The 17,744-nt window shown below is 38.6% G+C and overlaps 4 protein-coding genes and 1 non-coding gene across 6 annotated transcripts; 3 read left to right on the top strand and 2 right to left on the bottom strand.

Moving 5' to 3' along the window:
- Positions 1-54: 54 nt before the first annotated feature.
- On the bottom strand, positions 55-2,364 carry LOC111799789 (protein PROTON GRADIENT REGULATION 5, chloroplastic). Of its 2 annotated transcripts, XM_087126403.1 has the most exons (4): positions 1,973-2,364; positions 1,811-1,896; positions 462-574; positions 55-360 (listed from the first exon to the last, which is right to left on the bottom strand). In XM_087126403.1, exons 1-4 carry the CDS (start codon positions 2,249-2,251, stop codon positions 215-217), a joined length of 624 nt encoding a protein of 207 aa, XP_086982529.1. In that variant the 5' UTR covers positions 2,252-2,364; the 3' UTR covers positions 55-214. The 2 variants fall into 2 exon arrangements, with proteins under 2 accessions (XP_086982529.1, XP_023539035.1); XM_023683267.2 differs by lacking the exons at positions 55-360; positions 462-574 and having other exon boundaries at positions 1,618-1,896; positions 1,973-2,358.
- A 1,633-nt stretch (positions 2,365-3,997) lies between these two features.
- Positions 3,998-5,097, top strand: LOC147791362 (uncharacterized). The gene is made up of 2 exons (XM_087126062.1): positions 3,998-4,418; positions 4,702-5,097. The coding sequence occupies exons 1-2, from the start codon at positions 4,201-4,203 to the stop codon at positions 4,757-4,759; spliced, it is 276 nt and encodes a 91-aa protein (XP_086982188.1). The 5' UTR covers positions 3,998-4,200; the 3' UTR covers positions 4,760-5,097.
- Positions 5,098-5,973: 876 nt separating this feature from the next.
- Positions 5,974-9,453, top strand: LOC111800063 (protein unc-13 homolog). Its single transcript, XM_023683643.2, has 2 exons — positions 5,974-6,670; positions 6,745-9,453. The coding sequence occupies exons 1-2, from the start codon at positions 6,101-6,103 to the stop codon at positions 9,208-9,210; spliced, it is 3,036 nt and encodes a 1,011-aa protein (XP_023539411.2). The 5' UTR covers positions 5,974-6,100; the 3' UTR covers positions 9,211-9,453.
- A 294-nt stretch (positions 9,454-9,747) lies between these two features.
- Positions 9,748-14,940, bottom strand: LOC111800700 (protein NRT1/ PTR FAMILY 5.2-like). Its single transcript, XM_023684511.2, has 5 exons — positions 14,741-14,940; positions 13,847-14,064; positions 12,692-13,257; positions 11,346-11,621; positions 9,748-10,347 (listed from the first exon to the last, which is right to left on the bottom strand). The coding sequence occupies exons 1-5, from the start codon at positions 14,859-14,861 to the stop codon at positions 9,777-9,779; spliced, it is 1,752 nt and encodes a 583-aa protein (XP_023540279.2). The 5' UTR covers positions 14,862-14,940; the 3' UTR covers positions 9,748-9,776.
- A 2,656-nt stretch (positions 14,941-17,596) lies between these two features.
- TRNAF-GAA (transfer RNA phenylalanine (anticodon GAA)) lies at positions 17,597-17,669 on the top strand. The gene has a single exon. It is a non-coding gene; the product is annotated as a tRNA-Phe (tRNA).
- The last annotated feature ends 75 nt before the right edge of the window (positions 17,670-17,744 follow it).

Genomic DNA, 17,744 nt, shown 5'->3' with positions numbered 1-17,744 from the left:
CATCCATCGGTAGCAAGCTTTTTGGAGAAACAAAGAAGTTCAAATGTTGAACAAAGAAGTTGTAATCAAAAGTAGTTTCATCTCCTCAAGATCATCTCTCATTTAAATGTGGCATCGATTCATTTACATACCAATGGCTTTGTTTTGGGCTTCCCCAAAAGGCCTCGCACCAATAGAGAGATTAGTCTTTGATTATAAACCTCATGATCACTCCCTAAATTAGCGGACTAAACCCATGATCACTCCCTAAATTAGCGGACTTTTCATCCGAACAAAGTACGCCTCCCCTTAATTGAAGCTCGACTCCTTTTCTCCTTATCTTTTTGGAGTCCTTTGTTCGACATTTGAGGATTGGAGTCCCTTATCTTTTTGGAGTCCTTTGTTCGACATTTGAGGATTGGAGTCCTTTGTTCGACATTTGAGGATTGGAGTCCTTTGTTCGACATTTGAGGATTGAGTCCTTTGTTCGACATTTGAGGATTGAGTCCTTTGTTCGACATTTGAGGATTGAGTCCTTTGTTCGACATTTGAGGATTGAGTCCTTTGTTCGACATTTGAGGATTGAGTCCTTTGTCTGACTTGAGAATTTTAAGTTGAATATGGCAATAGATCTAAAAGAAAAAACACTGATAGAGTCATCATATTGGCCTTCATTCATCATCCTTTGATTCTTTATCCTTTGATTCTTTTAGCATACCGGTTTCTAGTAGTGAACATGTTCTTTTAGCATGTTTTGTTCTTGCTCATTTTTTCTTTTTTTTTTTTTTTTTTTTTTTTTTTTAGCCTATTGAAGATAGAGAGAGGAATATCACATGGCTAATTAAGTGGTTGATCATAGATTTATAAGGAATACATCTTTCGTTAGTACAGGCTTTTTGGAGAAACTAAGAGTAAAACTACGTCAATAGAATCCTTAAATTCCTCAAATGTCGAACAAAGACATTGTGAGTCTCGATGGCATAGTAAAAAGTGACCCAAGTGTCGAATAAAGTGTTGATTAAGGGGAGGTTGTTCAAGGGCTCCATAGACCTCAAGAGAGGTTATATGGTATACTTTGTTCGAGAGCTAATTGTTGTTCAATGGCTCCATAAGAGTGGACAATATCATACCACTGGAGGTTCGTGGTTTTCTAAGAGAGCCCGCCCAATATAGAATTTACTCAAAAGCAAACATTTTTTTAACTTCGGAAGAAAAATGCACATTATTGGTATTGTAATGCCTAAGTAAAGGAGGAGTAACACGAATAAACCGAGACCACATCCAAGTGGTCCTTAGCATAGGATCCTTAAGAAAAACTTGAAAAGAATTGAAGTGTCTACCTAAACCAATAAGCCAATAAGGTGCACATTCTTTTTCCAAATTATAAGAGCTCCAAATTTGCAATCCTTGGTTAGGTGACATCTTAAAAATTTTCGTATGAAGCATATGAGTGAGAACAAAACATGTGAAAGGACATGTGTTGATTTGTGGGTACAACAGTCGTCACTGTTAGAAGCAAAAGTTCGTCACGATTTTAAACTGTTCATCGTTGCCATGGTCTATAAACTCCATACAGGTTTCTAAGCTAATGAATATGGCAGTAGTTCTAAAAGAAAAATCCCTGATAGAGTCATCATATTGATCAACATTCTAGGCCTTCCTTCATTCATCGTCCTTTGATTCTTCTTAAAAGCGATGAATAAGAGTTTTATATACAAGAATATGCAAACATAATGCTTCAGATTGTGTTTGATAGATATACAAATGGAAGCTCAAACAGATCTATGATTACAGAAACAGAGTGTGATAAAATCAAGCAAGGAACCCTAACCTTTCACCATTCTTCTTGGCTAACCTAATCAAACCCTGCCTTTGCTTAGCATCAGCTCCAATAGATTTGCAGAACTCCGTAATAATCTGTCCAAAACCCAAAATCTCAACACGCATTTCTCACTAAACTCATAAGGACAGTTCGTTCAAGTGACTAATTTACCTGTGAGTGCAGCGCAATGGCCTTGCCTCTCAACTGATTGAAACGCTTCTTTCCGATAATATTTCGAGCAAGAACAACGGCAGGCGCAAATACGCCTTTCCCTTCGTTAACATTCTTCATCACTGGCCGGAATCTCACCGGCTTTGCAACTCGGATCACTTCCGGGACCGATTTGGCGAGCATCCCGGTGGTTTCGCCGCAAATGGAGGAGCCCCAGCCTCCATGGAAGGAGGAGGGAAGAGGTTTGTGAAGACGAGATGCAGAAATTGAAGCTGCCATGGAAATGGCGGAAGGATCAGAGTTCAGAGAGCATGGTGGAAGTTGTAACGGAGGGTTTTGGATGATCTACGAAAGTGGATATTTTCGTGTAATTGTGAGAGAGTTGAGGGGCCTTGTTTTGAGCCACACAAACTTGTGGCTTGAATTTTAATTTACATTTTTGCTATATGGTCCTTGTTAATTTGCAAAATTACAGAATCCACACTTCAATTATTCATTTTTTTCTCATTTTTTGGTTTAGTTTAAATTTTCTAAATGGTTTTATTTTTATTTTTTATTTAGTTTAGAATTTTCTATTAAAGTTTATTTATTGTAACATCCAAATTTTCTTATGGTTAAATTATTGTTCAATTTCTTAAGATATTTTTAACATCTATTAATTTTTCATTAAATTTTGGAAAATGATTAGAAAATTATTATTATTTAATCAATTTTAATAAAAAAATATATATAATTTTGAAGGATTAATTATAAAATTTGTGGATTAAAATTAGGAATAAAATGATAATTTAATTTAAAATTTGTTTGGAGAGGAAAATTTTAGAGAAAGTGTAACGACTCAGATATTGTCCTCTTTGGGCTTTCCCGAAACTTCCCCTCAAGGCTTTAAAAGTCGTCTGCTAGGGGAAGGTTTCCATCAAGACTTTAAAACGTTTCTGCTAGAGGAAGGTTTCCACACCCTTAACTAATGTGGGACATCACAATCCACCCCCCTTCGGGGCCCAGCGTCCTCACCGACACTCTTTCCTTCTCTAATCGATGTGTGACCGCCCCCAAATCCACCCACCTTTGGGGCCCAGCGTCCTTACTGGCACACCGCCTCGTGTCTATCCCCCTTTCGAGGAACAACGAGAAGGCTGACACATCGTCCGGTGTCTGGCTCTGATACCATTTGTAACGATCCAGATCCATCACTAGCAGATATTGTCCTTTTTAGGCTTTCCCTTTCGGGCTTCCCCTTAAGGCTTTAAAACGCGTTTGCTAGGAAAAGGTTTCCACACGTTTGTAAATGGTGGTTTGTTCTCCTCTCCAACGAATGTGGGACATCACACAAAGAAAGAGACAATTTTAGAGAGAATAAATTTTATTAAAAACTGTCATAAAAAATAGAAAGTTTCAATATATATCATTTTTAGAAAAATTAAAATTTAATCTCTATAATTTTAAATATTACAATTAATTTTTAATTTATACCTAGAGGGTTTTATCGAACTATACATAATATTTATAAATCGAATTTCATATTTTAAAAACTTTATCATAAAAGCAAGTTTGACTAATGAAATTAACATTAAATTATAATTATATTATAAACTTTTCGGTATACATTACACTTATATAATAATATTACGACATTATGGGTATTTTTTATAAAAGTAATACCAATTCAAAAGTACTAAATTAAATGTCATGATCCAAGAAAACAACTCACATTGAGGACATCAATTAATGTTTGAAAAAAAAAAACATAAATGGAATAGAAAAAGGACAAGTTCTGATAACCGACAATTTATGAGCAACGAATTTAACGAACACCCGCCACCGGGACCCACCTAAAACTCATCCATTTTCTTTGATATCCAATCTCAACCGTCCATTTCCACAGTGTTATTCGACATCACCAATGACCAATCACAGCAAAGTAAACGCCTTCTTGTATCGTTGTTTTAATTCCTTCTCCGATCTCGACAGCGCACCGCTCCATCGCCCATTTTCTCTTTGGGGTTTGGAGGCGATTTTATTTTCTGTCACTTTCTCGGGAATCTTTCGATTCTAAGCCTTATTTTCTTTGTTTGGTTCAAATTTTAGATCGAGGGGTTTTTGATGGGGTTGTTGGGTTCGTAAATCTTGAACCCATGAGCCCTAACTCGGTTCTGGATTTGTGATTTTTGCGATGATTCGGTTCAGAAATCTCAAATTTGGGTTTGATTTTTGATCTTTGGTGAACTATGGGTGGCGATTCTAAGGATGTTGAGGAGACTGTGGATTCTGTGGCTGCCGGAGAAGTTGGGGATTCCGGTAACGGCGAAGATTACAGTGAATCGAATGCTTTATTGCCGCCCCGGCGCGGCGGAATGTCGAGGAAATCGAATAAGCCGAGGATGAAAGTCCGGTGGACTGATAGTAATGGTAATAATCTAGCGGAGATTTTGGAGTTTCAACCGAGGTAGCTTGATTGGTTTCCTTTTATGTTGGTTTTTTTTTGGTATGTTTTATGTTGTTTGGGGAAGATGGGCTGTCTGTCATGCTGTCTGTCATGCTGTCTTATGCTGTCTTATGAGCTGAAATGATCTGTTCTTTGCTTGTTCTTCGTGAAATCGCTCGTTTAGAATGACTTTTTAAGTGCTTAAACGCTTAGAAAATGAGTTGAAATAAGTCTTTAGTTTGATGTCATGAGCTTAACGAGATGGGGTCGATTTTGAATTCGGTGTCTTTGCGTGTTTTTGCAGCGATGTGAGCGACTCGGGGGACGAGGAGGATGATTCTTGCAGCTGTATAATTATGTAGATTATTACATCAAATATGTGTATAATGACAGGAAGCTGAGAGTCATTGGTGGTATTTCTGACTGTATACTGATTGCCTTACTACGACGACGAGTTCTCGAAGATTGACGGGTTAATATGTCGATATTCCTTGCGGTGTTTGGTGATGTGTGTTCGGGGATATCTTGTACTGTTTTGGTTTTCGAGTTTGTAAGATCATATCGATGATGCGAATAATGATGTTATTATAACAAATATTCAGATTAGTTGAGCGTTGTACTATTGTTTATACCTCTAGATCTTGAGAGGTCGTGAACGTTTTTGTTTGGTTTAATAACAAATTTAGTCGATTCGTAAAAAGTTAGAATTTAGTCCCTAAAGTTTTAAATGTCATAATTAGTCTTTAAACTATACTTTTCTCGAAATCCCATAATTAGCCGCAATGTTGCTCTAGCTAGAAGCTTAAAAACCTCATATACGAGATTCCTACTTAATTGGTTGACGTCCCTGTCAACTAGCTATTGTCGGGATGTGGGTTGCGATGGAATTCAAGTCTTAAACGCGTTCCTAGCTTGTTTCTTTTATAAGTTCTTCCATTTGGCTAGGAATTTTCGAATCCTTTATGCGGGTATTCCTACTTTCTTAACTCTGTCGGCTAGAATTGCTTCTACTGTATGTATGGTCGAGCATATATTGTTCCACTTATGTTATTTTAGTTCGACAATACGTTGGATGAAGATTCAAACATTTGATCTCAAAAGTGCAAACTTTATACCATTTAAGGCTCGGGTCGAGAAGTAGCTCCTATATTTTGTCACCTCTTATATGATGGATTGATGAGATAAAAGGAATTCAGACATAAATATGAAGAGGGTATTAATGAAACGTGACTGATATTAAATAAAGCAGAGGACAAGAAAACAGAGACAAGACAGGGATGAACAGAACAGAACAGAGCATCAAATGTTTTGGTTCTTTTGCAGAAAATAGATCGAAATCTGAAACCTTTAGTTATTTTTAGAAAGACCCATTTCCTCGTACGAGGAAAAAAGGAATTAATGGCCGTTAAATTCCCATCTCCTTGTTCCTCGTATAATTGTGAGACGAACAAGGCAGGATCAGCCACATCTCTGTTTCTCTGTCCTCTGTCAAATAACTACCAAAAGAAAATAATAAAGAAACAATCAGAGAGATGCGTGCCTTGTCTTCTCCTAAAAGGGCTCTGTTTTAAGAGAAATGTGTGCCTTATCTTCCACTTCTCTCCCGCCGGAAATCTAAGAAACAGAGGAGGAAAAATAAAAAAAAAAAAAACAGAGAGAAGGAGAGAGAGAAGTTGAGATCGTTCCACTCCTCCTCCTCCCAAATGGGGTACAGCCACAACGTCCGCCGTGAGTCTCTCTCCGGGTTCCTCTCCGTCGCCCGGCCGGACTATCACGTCGACGTTTTCGAGAACGATCTAGTGTGGCCATTTAACAAACTCGACGGAATTGACCGTGATGACGTCCGGGAAACCGCCTACGAGATCTTCTTCACGGCTTGCCGCTCCGCGCCGGGCTTTGGAGGTCGGAACGCTCTCGCATTTTACTCCTCTTCTAATCCTGAAAATGGTGGCAATGGAGATGGGCCGTCGGGGCCGAAGACAAATGCGGTGGTGATGACGCCGACTAGTCGGATCAAACGTACACTTGGGTTGAAAATCTTGAAACGATCACCATCGAGAAGAATGTCGTCCGGTGGGAGTAGTGGCTCTAACCCGTCGTCTCCTAGCTCCCATAGCTCCAATGGGTCGAGCCCAAATTTTTCATATACTCTGCCGTCGCCGAGACCTCGCCGGCCAATGACATCGGCGGAGATTATGAGACATCAAATGAAGGTCACAGAACAGAGTGATAATCGGCTTAGGAAGACCCTGATGAGGACTCTTGTTGGCCAAGTAAATTTCTGATTTCATTGTAGAATTTTGTGGTTTTTATGTGTAAATTTATGGTTTGTTCATAATATGAACAGATGGGAAGACGAGCAGAGACCATAATTCTTCCATTGGAGCTTCTACGCCATTTAAAGCCATCGGAATTCAATGATGCAAATGAGTATCATTTATGGCAGAAGCGGCAGCTCAAGATCTTAGAGGCAGGGCTTCTTCTTCACCCTTCGATTCCACTTGATAAATCAAACACATTTGCAATGCGTCTTAGAGAGATCATTCGTGGGTGTGAATCAAAGCCAATTGACACAGGGAAGAACTCTGATACAATGAGAACGCTTTGCAATTCTGTGGTGTCATTGTCTTGGCGCAGTGCCAATGGGACACCAACCGATGTATGTCATTGGGCTGATGGCTTCCCTCTCAACATTCATATCTATGTTGCTCTTCTTCAAGCCATTTTCGATTCGAGGGACGAGACGTTAGTACTCGACGAGGTCGACGAACTTCTCGAACTAATGAAGAAAACATGGTCGACACTCGGAATCACAAGGCCGATTCATAATGTGTGTTTTACTTGGGTGTTGTTCCAACAGTATGTTGTGACAGCACAGCTTGAGCCAGACCTTCTATGTGCAGCTCATGCCATGTTAGCAGAAGTAGCGAATGACGCGAAGAAGCCGGATCGAGAAGCGATGTACGTTAAGCTTTTGACGTCGGTATTATCGTCGATGCAGGGTTGGGCGGAGAAGAGGTTACTTCATTACCATGATTACTTCCAGAAGGGGACAATTGGTCAGGTGGAAAACCTTCTTCCCTTGGCGCTATCAGCTTCCAAGATTCTTGGAGAAGATGTCACTATCACAGAAGGTACAGGAAAAAACGAGGGAGATGTCCTTGTCATCGACTCGTCCGGTGATCGTGTCGATTATTACATCCGGAGTTCGATGAGGAATGCATTTGAGAAGGTACTTGAGAATGGGAAGCTTATTAAGGAAGAAGCGAGTGAGGCAGCGAGTGAGGTGAGCGATGTGAGCGAAGCGAGCGAGGCACTGGTCGAGTTGGCGAAAGAAACCGAGGATTTGACATTAAAAGAGAGGGAAAGCTTCAGTCCTATACTAAAGAAATGGCATCCAAGTGCAGTGGGAGTAGCAGCAGCTACATTGCATAACTGCTATGGTAGCATGTTGAAGCAATACTTAACCGGGGTGGCGACGTTAACGAGCGAGACAATCGGTGTATTACATAGAGCAGGAAAGCTAGAGAAGGTACTCGTTCAAATGGTTGTTGAGGATTGCGCCGACTGCGACGACGGCGGGAAGGCGATCGTTCAAGAGATGGTTCCTTTTGAAGTAGAGACCATCATAATGAACCTAATGAAGAAATGGGTGGATGAGAGGGTAAAGAAACAAAGGGAGTGTGTTAAGAGAGCTAAAGAATCAGAGAGTTGGAACCCGAGGTCGAAAACCGAGCCATACGCGCAGTCGGGTGTCGAGTTAATGAAGTTAGCTAAGGAAACAGTGGAGGAATTGTTTGAAATTGGTATTGGAGTGAGTGAAGAACTGGTTGAAGATGTAGCCTCTGGTTTAGAATCAATGTTCCAAGATTACATCAGTTTTGTGGCATCATGTGGTTCAAAACGGAGCTACCTCCCACAGCTTCCGCCGCTAACTCGTTGTAACCGAGACTCCAAGTTGATCCAGCTATGGAAGAAAGCTACCCCTTGCAGCGTGGTGGGCGAAGACATGATACTCCATATTGATGGCCATCACGCCCGCCCCTTGACAAGCCGTGGCACTCAGCGGCTATACATTCGCCTAAACACACTGCATTATATATACTCTCACTTACATTCCTTACACAAACTCCTATCCCTTTCATCAACAAAATCCTCATACTTTGAGCTAGCAAACTCGGCCATTGAATCCGCTTGTGTTCATGTCTCCGAAGTAGCTGCTTATCGAATGGTATTCCTCGATTCAAGTTCAGTGTTGTACAACGCGTTATATGCAGGCGATGTCGCCAATGCGCGACTTCGTCCAGCCTTGCGTGTCTTAAAGCACAACCTGACCTTATTGTGTGCCATAGTGACGGATAGAGCACAAGCCTTGGCAATGAAAGAAGTAATGAGAGCCTGTTTTGAAGCGTTTTCGATGGTTCTTCTTGCTGGAGGAGTGTCGAGGGTGTACTATCGTTCCGATCACGACATGATTCATGAGGACTTTCAAAGCTTGAAGAAATTGTTCTGTGCTTGTGGAGAGGGATTGATTGCGGAGAATGTCGTCGACCGAGAAGCCGATGCGGTCGAAGGAGTCATAGCATTGATGAACCAATGTACTGAACAATTGGTGGAGGATTTTAGCGTTGTGACTTGTGAAACGAGTGGGATAGGAGTTGTGGGGTCTGGACAAAAGCTACCTATGCCTCCGACCACGGGACGGTGGAACCGAGCCGATCCGAACACCATTTTACGCGTATTGTGCCACCGTAATGATCGAGCTGCGAACCAGTTCTTGAAGAAAACATTCCAATTAGCTAAAAGAAGATAGAAAAGCAGAGAGGGACAACAGAGATAGAGAGTTTGTGTGTGTGTGTATTATTCCAACTTTCAATTAAGTTTGGGAAATACAGAGACATTGAGGAAACACACATTGCATGCAAATTTACAAACCAAAACAATTCATTGCTGTGATGATGGTTGGGATGAACTATGCTTTCTCTTTGATTTTTCATCTAAACCACCTCTTTCCAACACAAAAAGATTGCACAAATTCTTTAATTATTTACGTCAATACTTAGCTCACCGCTACCTGATATTATCCACTTTGGCCCGTTACGTATCGTCGTCAGTCTTACAGTTTTAAAACACGTTTCATTCCCCTCTCCAACCGATGTGGGGTTTCACAATCAACCTTCCTTGGGGACTAGAGTCCTCGCTGGCACGCTTATAAGGAACATTTCGTTCCACACTCCAACCAACATGGGATGTCACAGTTAATGCAAAACAAACATATTCGTATGTCTTTAACCATGTCTTAGGCTCTTAGCTGATTTCAGCTCTGTCTAAGTTCATAAAAGAACACATGTATCATTACTCATGAAGAGCTCAAAGCATTCAATTCCTTTCCTTGAGTTCATCAGCAAGAACATTTATGGAACCACAAACTTCAGCCTTATACACATAAAGTTTAGAAACGATCAAGAACACAATGAAATTGATAGCACTAAGCACAGCAATTAAGGCGTAGTAGTAGTCAAGATGAGAAGCGTTCAAGTTGTTCAGAATCCATCCATTGCCATTGTTCTTGGTGATATGAGAAACTGTTGAGAGCAGAAAACTACTTAGAAAATTCCCAACTCCAAGTGAAGTCATTGAATATGAAGTGCCTAAACTCTTCATGCTTTCTGGTGCTTGATCATAGAAGAACTCAATCTTGGCTACTTCTGTGAATGCATCAGCAGTTCCCATCAGCATGAACTGAGGTAGCAGACTGAAAATTGTCAAGGGGATTTCTCCTCCGTTTTGTACTAATCCGTTCTCTCTTGCGACGTAAAGTCTGCGCCGTTCGACTCGAGATGCTATCATCATGATCATGGTATGGAGAATCATTCCTATTCCCATTCTTTGTAGGAGTGTGATTCCTCTCGGGTTTTTCGTCAATCTTTGCATTATCTTCACGAAGATTCTGTAAAACATAGCAAACGGATTATGTAACAGTCTAAGCCCATCGCTAACAGATATTGTCCACTAGTAAATGGTTTTGTTCCCCTCTTCAACCGATGTGAGATCTCACAATCCACCCCCCTTGAGGGCCCAGCGTCCTTGCTGGCACACTTTCTGGTGTCTGGCTCTAATACCATTTGTAATAGATGTTGTCCGTTTTGGCTTGTTACGTATGCCGTCAGGTCCCTGGTTTTAAAACACGTCTACTAAGGGAGAGGTTTTCACACCTTTACAGAAAATGCTTCGTTCCCTCTACAACCAATGTGGGATCTCACAATCCACCCCCATTTAGAGCAAGAGTTCATGGCTTTTATACTATTTATAATAGCCCAAGCCCACCACTAGTAGATGTTGTCTGATTCGGCCCGTTACGTATCGCCGGCAGCCTCATGGTTTTAAGACACGTCTACTAGGGAGAAATTTCTACACCCGTATAAGGAATGTCTCGTTTCCCTCTACAACCAACGTGGGATCTCCCAACCCACCCCCCTTGGGGCCAGCGTTCATGGCTCTTATACTATTTGTAACAGCCCAAGCCCACCGCTAGTAAATATTGTCCGTTTTGGCCCGTTACGTATCGTTGTCAGCCTCATGGTTTTAAGACACGTTTACTAGGGAGAGATTTCTACACCCGTATAAGGAATGTTTCGTTTCCCTCTCCAACCGATGTGGTATCTCACAATGCACTCGTCTTGGGGGCCTAGCGTTCTTGCTGGCACACAACCCAGTGCCTAGCTCTAATACCATTTGTAACGGCCCAAGCTCATCGTTAGTAAATATTGTCCGCTTTGAACCATTACGTATCGTCGTAAGCCTCATGATTTTAGAATGTGTCTAGTAGGGAGAGGTTTCCACACTCTTGTAAGGAATACTTCGTTTTTCTCTCCAACCAATATGGAATACGATAGATTAAACAAAAACCTTTTAACCAAAAGTTTAAGGTAATAAACTTGAGCAAACCTGTCGTAGATGACAACACTGAGGAGCATGGAGATGGTGACAAAGGCAGATAAACTGGCAGGAGGGATCTGGAAGTGGCTGCCTACGCTTCTGTCAAGAGTGGTGCCTTGCTTGATGAAAAGGGTGTGCGTTTGAGCCAACATAGTGCTTGGAATGAACGTGCAGACCAGAATTGGGATCATTTTCAGTATCTGCTTTGTCTCTTCCACTTGTGTCACTGAACATAGCTTCCATGGTTCTGTTGAACCTGTTCTTATAGCAGCCTTGTTCAGGAACCTACGTATAACACTCAATCATTCAACCCCATAATGGTTCAAATCGAGCGTAATAGCCCAACCCCACCGTTAGCAGATATTATCTTCTTTGAGTTTGTTTTAAAATGCGTCTACCAGGGAGAGGTAGGAATACTTCGTTCCCCTCTCCAACCGACGTAGGATCTCACAATCCACTCCTTTGAGGGCCTAGCATCCTCGCTGGCACATAGTCCAGTGACTTGCTTTGATACCATTTGTAACCGTTCAAGTCCACCATTAGCAAATATTATCCTTTTGGGGTTTTCCCTTCAAAGGCTTCCTCTCAAGGTTTTAAAACGCGTCTACTAGGGAGAGGTAGGAATACTTCGTTCCCCTCTCCAACCGACGTAGGATCTCACAATCCACCCCCTTGAAGGCCCAGCATCCTCGCTAGCACATACCCCAGTGACTTGCTTTGATACCATTTGTAACAGTCCAAGTCGACCGTTAGCAAATATTATCCTTTTTGGGCTTTCCCTGGCTTCCCCTCAAGGTTTTAAAACGCGTCTACTAGGGAGAGGTAGGAATACTTCGTTCCCCTCTCCAACCGACGTAGGATCTCACAATCCACCCCCTTGAGGGCCCAGCATCCTCGCTAGCACATACCCCAGTGACTTGCTTTGATACCATTTGTAACAGTCCAAGTCCACCGTTAGCAAATATTATCCTGTTTGGGCTTTCCCTTCAAGGGCTTCCCCTCAAGGTTTTAAAACGCGTCTACTAGGGAGAGGTAGGAATACTTCGTTCCCTCCTCCAACCAATGTAGGATCTCACAATCCACCCCCTTGGGGTCCCAGCATCCTCGCTGCCACAGTGACTTGCTTTGATACCATTTGGGACAACCCAAGCCCACCGTTAGCAGATATTATCATTTTTGGGCTTTCCTTTCACGCTTCCCCTCAAGGTTTTAAAACGCGTATGCTAGGAAAAGGTTCGCACACCCCGATGTGAGAGCTCACAATTCACCCCTTATAAGGAATACTTCATTTTAAAAATGACAATATCTACTGGTGGTGGGTTTAGACCTTTTCAATAAAAGAGAACAATGGTCACCTCAACGATGAAGTGGAATCGATCCGAAAAGCTCGTTCGATGGAGTACTTTTCAAACTCAAGCTCATGAAGTTCTTTTGGGTCATTAGGAAGAGGGAGCCTCCAATTCCTAGCAGCAGCAACAATGACATTAGCCATTCTAGTGAAGGGGCTGCCACTAGGGAGCTTATGTCTGTAAAAGGGAGTGCCAGCCACAAATATGAGAATGGAAATAGCCAAGCCAATAGTGGGAAGGCCATAGCCCAAGCTCCACCCGACATTGTCCTGAATGTAAACCACACCCGTGTTGGCAAAAAGAGTGCCAAAGAAGATGCTGAACATCCACCAGTTGAAGAAGGACAGCTTTTGTGCCTTCTCTTTTGGATGGAAATCGTCGAATTGGTCGGCTCCGATCGTCGAGATGTTCGGCTTCGTCCCGCCGGTGCCAAGAGCTAGAATGTAGAGTGCACCGAAGAAAACCGCAAGCTGGAGTTTCGAGGCTTGCTTGCAATTTCCTTTGTTGACTTCTAAACATGGTGGCGGTTTTAAGCTCGACATTGACACTGCTAATGTTAGAAGTCCCATTCCCTATAAATTCAATAATATTATATATCTTAACTAGTCGAATAAACAAATAAATTATTATAAATTTTGTTTCAATATTACACATAAATTTAACAAAACAAAAAAAAAAAAAAAAAAAAAAAAACTCGCTTTTCAAAAAACGTTAAAAAAAATATTTTTTTTTATTAAAATAATGCTAAATTTTGTTTTAATAATATAAAAAAAAATTAAATAATTAAAGCAGTTTAATGACATGCATAGTTGTACCTCGTAATGGAATAAGTTGGAATAAATATTTTACATTATATTTTTAAAAAAATTAAGAATATAATATTTTTAGACCATTATGTCCCTCTCCTAGAGGCACGATTTTTTTGTCCCTCTCCTAGAGACATTATTTCTCGAAACAATAAAATAAATAAATAATGACTCAGCATATCCTCTGTCTATTTAATTTTTTATTTATCAACGTTTTAATAAAATATTATATTTTATTAAACTGCATCTATCTAGTTCTGTCTCTTTCAATAATTTCTTCTATTTATCTCGTTTTTTAAATGAAAGACGAGATACATTGAACAAAGATGGAAATTACTGAAATATAAGAACATACCATTAGGCATATGGTCGAGGCGATCATAAAGGTCCGATACCGACCGAGATGAGCGTCTGCAATGTAAGCTCCTAAGATGGGCATTATCCAAACAGTTCCAGACCAATTGGTGACATTATTAGCCGATGCTACGGTGCCTTGATGCAGCTTCTTTGTCAAGTATAATATTAGATTCGTCGATATCCCGTGATACGCCATCCGTTCGAACACTTCATATACTGTCATTAACCCACAACAAAAAAGTCAATCCCCATTTAAGTCGAAAATCGATCTTACAGTATAGATGCTTATTGTTAAATGATCACGACTCTCCACAGTGATATGATATTGTCCACTTTGAGCATTCCCTAAATTAGGGTTTCATCATCCAACACCCCCCTTAATCGAGGCTCGATGATATTGTCCACTTTGAGCATTCCCTAAATTAGGGTTTCATCATCCAACACCTCCCCTTAATCGAGGCTCGACTCCTTTGGAGTCTTAGTCATTTTTTACTGCCTTCGAGGAGGCTTGACTTCTTTTTCTTTGAGGATTTACCGATCTATTGGCACGACTAAGTTTATTCGAGGAGGCTTGACTCCTTTTTCTTTGAGGATTTACCAATCTATTGGCACGACTAAGTTTAGGGCATGACTCTAATACCATGATAGACGAACACGACTCTGCACAATAATATGATATTGTCCACTTTGAGCATAAGCTCTGGTGGCTTTGCTATGGGCTTCCCCAAAATGCTTCATACCAATGGAGAGAGTATTCTTTTGTTTATAAGCCCATGATCATTCCCTAAATTAGCCGGACTTTCATCATCCAACACCTATGACCTCCTCTTAAGGACGGAGAAACAAGTATATAGAAGAAGAAGTTGCAGAGCAAACGAGAGAAGAGTGTTACCGACGATGAAGGAGCAAGCTTTCCAACGACCGGTCTTGGAGCGGAGGACGGGATTGCCATGGAGATCGACGGTTCCATCTTCGGTGTAGCGGTCGAGGCCAGTTTCTTGTAGGGACGCCATTAATGGAGATGAAGAGATCTAAAAGCTATCCCTTGGGCTCCAGAAATGTTGAGTTTGAAGTCTTAGTTTGTGTCTACCACTGAAACTTGACCCTTTTATATACGCGTCTATCCACTTTCTATGAATCCTATCCTCTCTCTTGTCACCTTCCAAACACTCAAAATTATAGGCACTCACTTTATAATTCTCAATATTTTTTTTATTAAATTAAAAAATTAAAAACTAAAATATTTTTACTATTTATTTGAATATTATATTTAAATTTTTTAAAAAATAGCTTAAATTTTTTTAAAAGAAACTCTTATTATTAAATTTAAAAAATAAAAATAATTTTTTTTAATGATTAAGTGATCAATAACTCAATTTTTTTTTTACTGGGACATCATTTATATTCCCTTATTTCATATTTTTATTGTTGGATGAAAGTTTCACATAATTTAGAGAATGATCATGGTAAAAACTTAGTCATGTCAATAGAATCCTCAAATGTCGAACAAAGGATTCCAAAAGGAGTCAAGGCCCTAAAAATGACTAGACTCCGAAAAGAAAAAAAGAGTCGAGCCACGATTAAGAAGAGACATACTTTATTCGAGGGGAGGTGTTGGATGAAAGTCCCACGTCTGCTAATTTAGGGAATGATCATGGGTTTATAATAAAAAAAATATTTTGGGTAGGGACCCAAAAGGGCTCGTACCAATACAGATAGTATTCAAAGCCATGAGAGTTTATGCTCAAGTGGACAATATCATACAATTGTGGAAAGTCCTCAAATAAATAAAAGAAATAAAAAATATAAATATAAGAAATTTGTGTATCCAAATAATCAATAAAATTACTTTATTTTCTTTTTTTTTTTTCATATTATTACTAAAAAATACATTTATTACATATAGTTATTAAATAATTTTATAAATCGATTCCTTAACAAGTACAAATTAAATTAATATTTACATTCTGCAGTGGCTTTAATAAGTTTGGAAGGGATCGAAAAAACTCTAATTAAATATTCATTATCGAATAATATTAGATGGCTTTATTATAGATATTAAACGTGAACAATAATTATAAGAATATTTCCAAAATCCAAATTAAAAATTACAAAATTAACGTTAATTCATCTCAAAAAAAAAAAAAAAAAATTATAAGATTATATATATATTCATAATTTTAATGGTATTAATTAGCTATTTTAACTTAACGTGTGAGATAATTTAAAACAGACAAGTGGGTAATTATAAAAATATATAACGATCATAATTTTTGCTGCACTAACGGTTCTTACTTACCATGTGAGATGATTTAAAAAGGACAAGTGGGTAAAAAATTATGTTTTGTTTTGAAGACATCGATATTGGAATTACGCATTTTTTTAATGAAAATTTTAGTATATAGTTTATAAGTAAAAAGGAGATGTCACATAGGGGAAAGAAAATGCGACTATTAAGGATAATTATAGCATGGTAAGACTGGTCAACGGTTAAGACCGGTTGGCAATATTCTGGTGATTTATTTATTTATTTATTTATTTTAAATTTTGAAGCCTAAATTAAAGCAAAAGTCATACACAGAGTTTACTTTTATGAGAAAAAGCATCGATTTTTTGTTTTTTGTTTTGGTCGTTTTGTAGCTGAGAGTTGACTTATAAGTCAGCTGGAAGCAAGACCATGATAAAAGGAGGAAAAAAAGGCTCCAAGTTGGGTGTTATTTATAATAATTTTCAAAATTAAAAATAAAATAAAATATATTTTCGAGGTAGCTTTGAAGGGGAAAATATGGGTAATTATTGTACTTTGATTAATTTTTATTATAATTATATATTTTTTATTTTCATGTTGAGTGTTTACTTTGGAAACATTGATGAATTATTATTTTTTTTTTTATTTTTTTTTAATTTAGTTGATATTTCTATAATAATCATTATAAAACTGATTAAAAAAATAATTATTAAAATATTAAAGGTGAAAATATATTTTTTTAAAGTAAAAATTAAATTTAAACTTTTAAAAAATTGTAAAAAATAAACCTCTTTGTCTAATTTGGTGTTTTGTTTACCAAAAAAAAAAAAATTATTTTTTCTTTAAAAATTAATTTTAAAACAAACAAATAAACTGATATTATTAGAGACCGAACAGTTTGAGATATTTAACCCAATTCATAAAAGTTGAGTTCGGTTGGATTATTTTTCGATTTGAGTTGAGTTAAATTTTTTAAAACTCGAGGTAGGTTCATGGATTAACGTTTTTTTGGTTGAGTTATGACCAATTCCAAAACAGTGTTATAATCCTAGGACTAAGTTAGTTGAACGAGAAGATCATTGGGTTAAAATTGATGGTAAAAATTCATTGGACCATAATCATGAACATGTATTTGGTTGGTATTTGATATTATAGATCATCGGTAGAGGTGTTCATGAGTTAAGTTTGATAAGGTTGATACATTATTTAGGCTGAGTTGAAGTGGTTCGAGGCATAAAGATTGTTCGTTGAAGAATAAATAATTTAAAATAATTAAGGAAATAAATATTAACAAACAATTATGAAACTAAATAATTAAGATAAATATATGTGCATATAACAATAAACTAGTTTTAGATTAGCTTTATATATATATATTATTTATATATAACAATAAACTTGAGATGATTATTGCAATTGTGATATTGTAATTTAAAATTAATTAGCTTTTTAAGTTTTATTTATAAATAAAATATAAAGTTTGGCCAACTTAACAACAACGCGGGGATAGCTCAGTTGGGAGAGCGTCAGACTGAAGATCTGAAGGTCGCGTGTTCGATCCACGCTCACCGCATAGATTATTTTATTTTTATCTAGTACTGGAGGCTATTGGGCTTTGAAGAAGCAAAGCTTGGCCCATTTTTTTTTG

Source organism: Cucurbita pepo, chromosome 8 (genome assembly GCF_057944985.1).
Source record: "Cucurbita pepo subsp. pepo isolate OVF chromosome 8, ASM5794498v1, whole genome shotgun sequence".
Classification (NCBI taxonomy): Eukaryota; Viridiplantae; Streptophyta; class Magnoliopsida; order Cucurbitales; family Cucurbitaceae; genus Cucurbita; species Cucurbita pepo.
The sequence above is the reverse complement of the archived record's forward strand: the minus strand, read 5'-3'. Positions and strand labels throughout refer to the sequence as shown.

Coding starts and splice junctions, on each gene's coding strand:
- LOC111800063 (XM_023683643.2), top strand. CDS start 6,101: ATGGGGTACAGCCACAACGTCCGCCGTGAGTCTCTCTCCGGGTTCCTC. Junction 6,671..6,744: donor TGAGGACTCTTGTTGGCCAA/GTAAATTTCTGA, acceptor TAATATGAACAG/ATGGGAAGACGAGCAGAGAC.
- LOC147791362 (XM_087126062.1), top strand. CDS start 4,201: ATGGGTGGCGATTCTAAGGATGTTGAGGAGACTGTGGATTCTGTGGCT. Junction 4,419..4,701: donor ATTTTGGAGTTTCAACCGAG/GTAGCTTGATTG, acceptor GTGTTTTTGCAG/CGATGTGAGCGACTCGGGGG.
- LOC111800700 (XM_023684511.2), bottom strand. CDS start 14,861: ATGGCGTCCCTACAAGAAACTGGCCTCGACCGCTACACCGAAGATGGA. Junction 13,258..13,846: donor CCTCGACCATATGCCTAATG/GTATGTTCTTAT, acceptor TTGAATTTATAG/GGAATGGGACTTCTAACATT. Junction 11,622..12,691: donor GATTCCACTTCATCGTTGAG/GTGACCATTGTT, acceptor TGTTATACGTAG/GTTCCTGAACAAGGCTGCTA.
- LOC111799789 (XM_087126403.1), bottom strand. CDS start 2,251: ATGGCAGCTTCAATTTCTGCATCTCGTCTTCACAAACCTCTTCCCTCC. Junction 575..1,810: donor GCCAAGAAGAATGGTGAAAG/GTTAGGGTTCCT, acceptor TTCTCAAGTCAG/ACAAAGGACTCAATCCTCAA. Junction 361..461: donor ATCCTCAAATGTCGAACAAA/GGACTCAATCCT, acceptor CAAAAAGATAAG/GGACTCCAATCCTCAAATGT.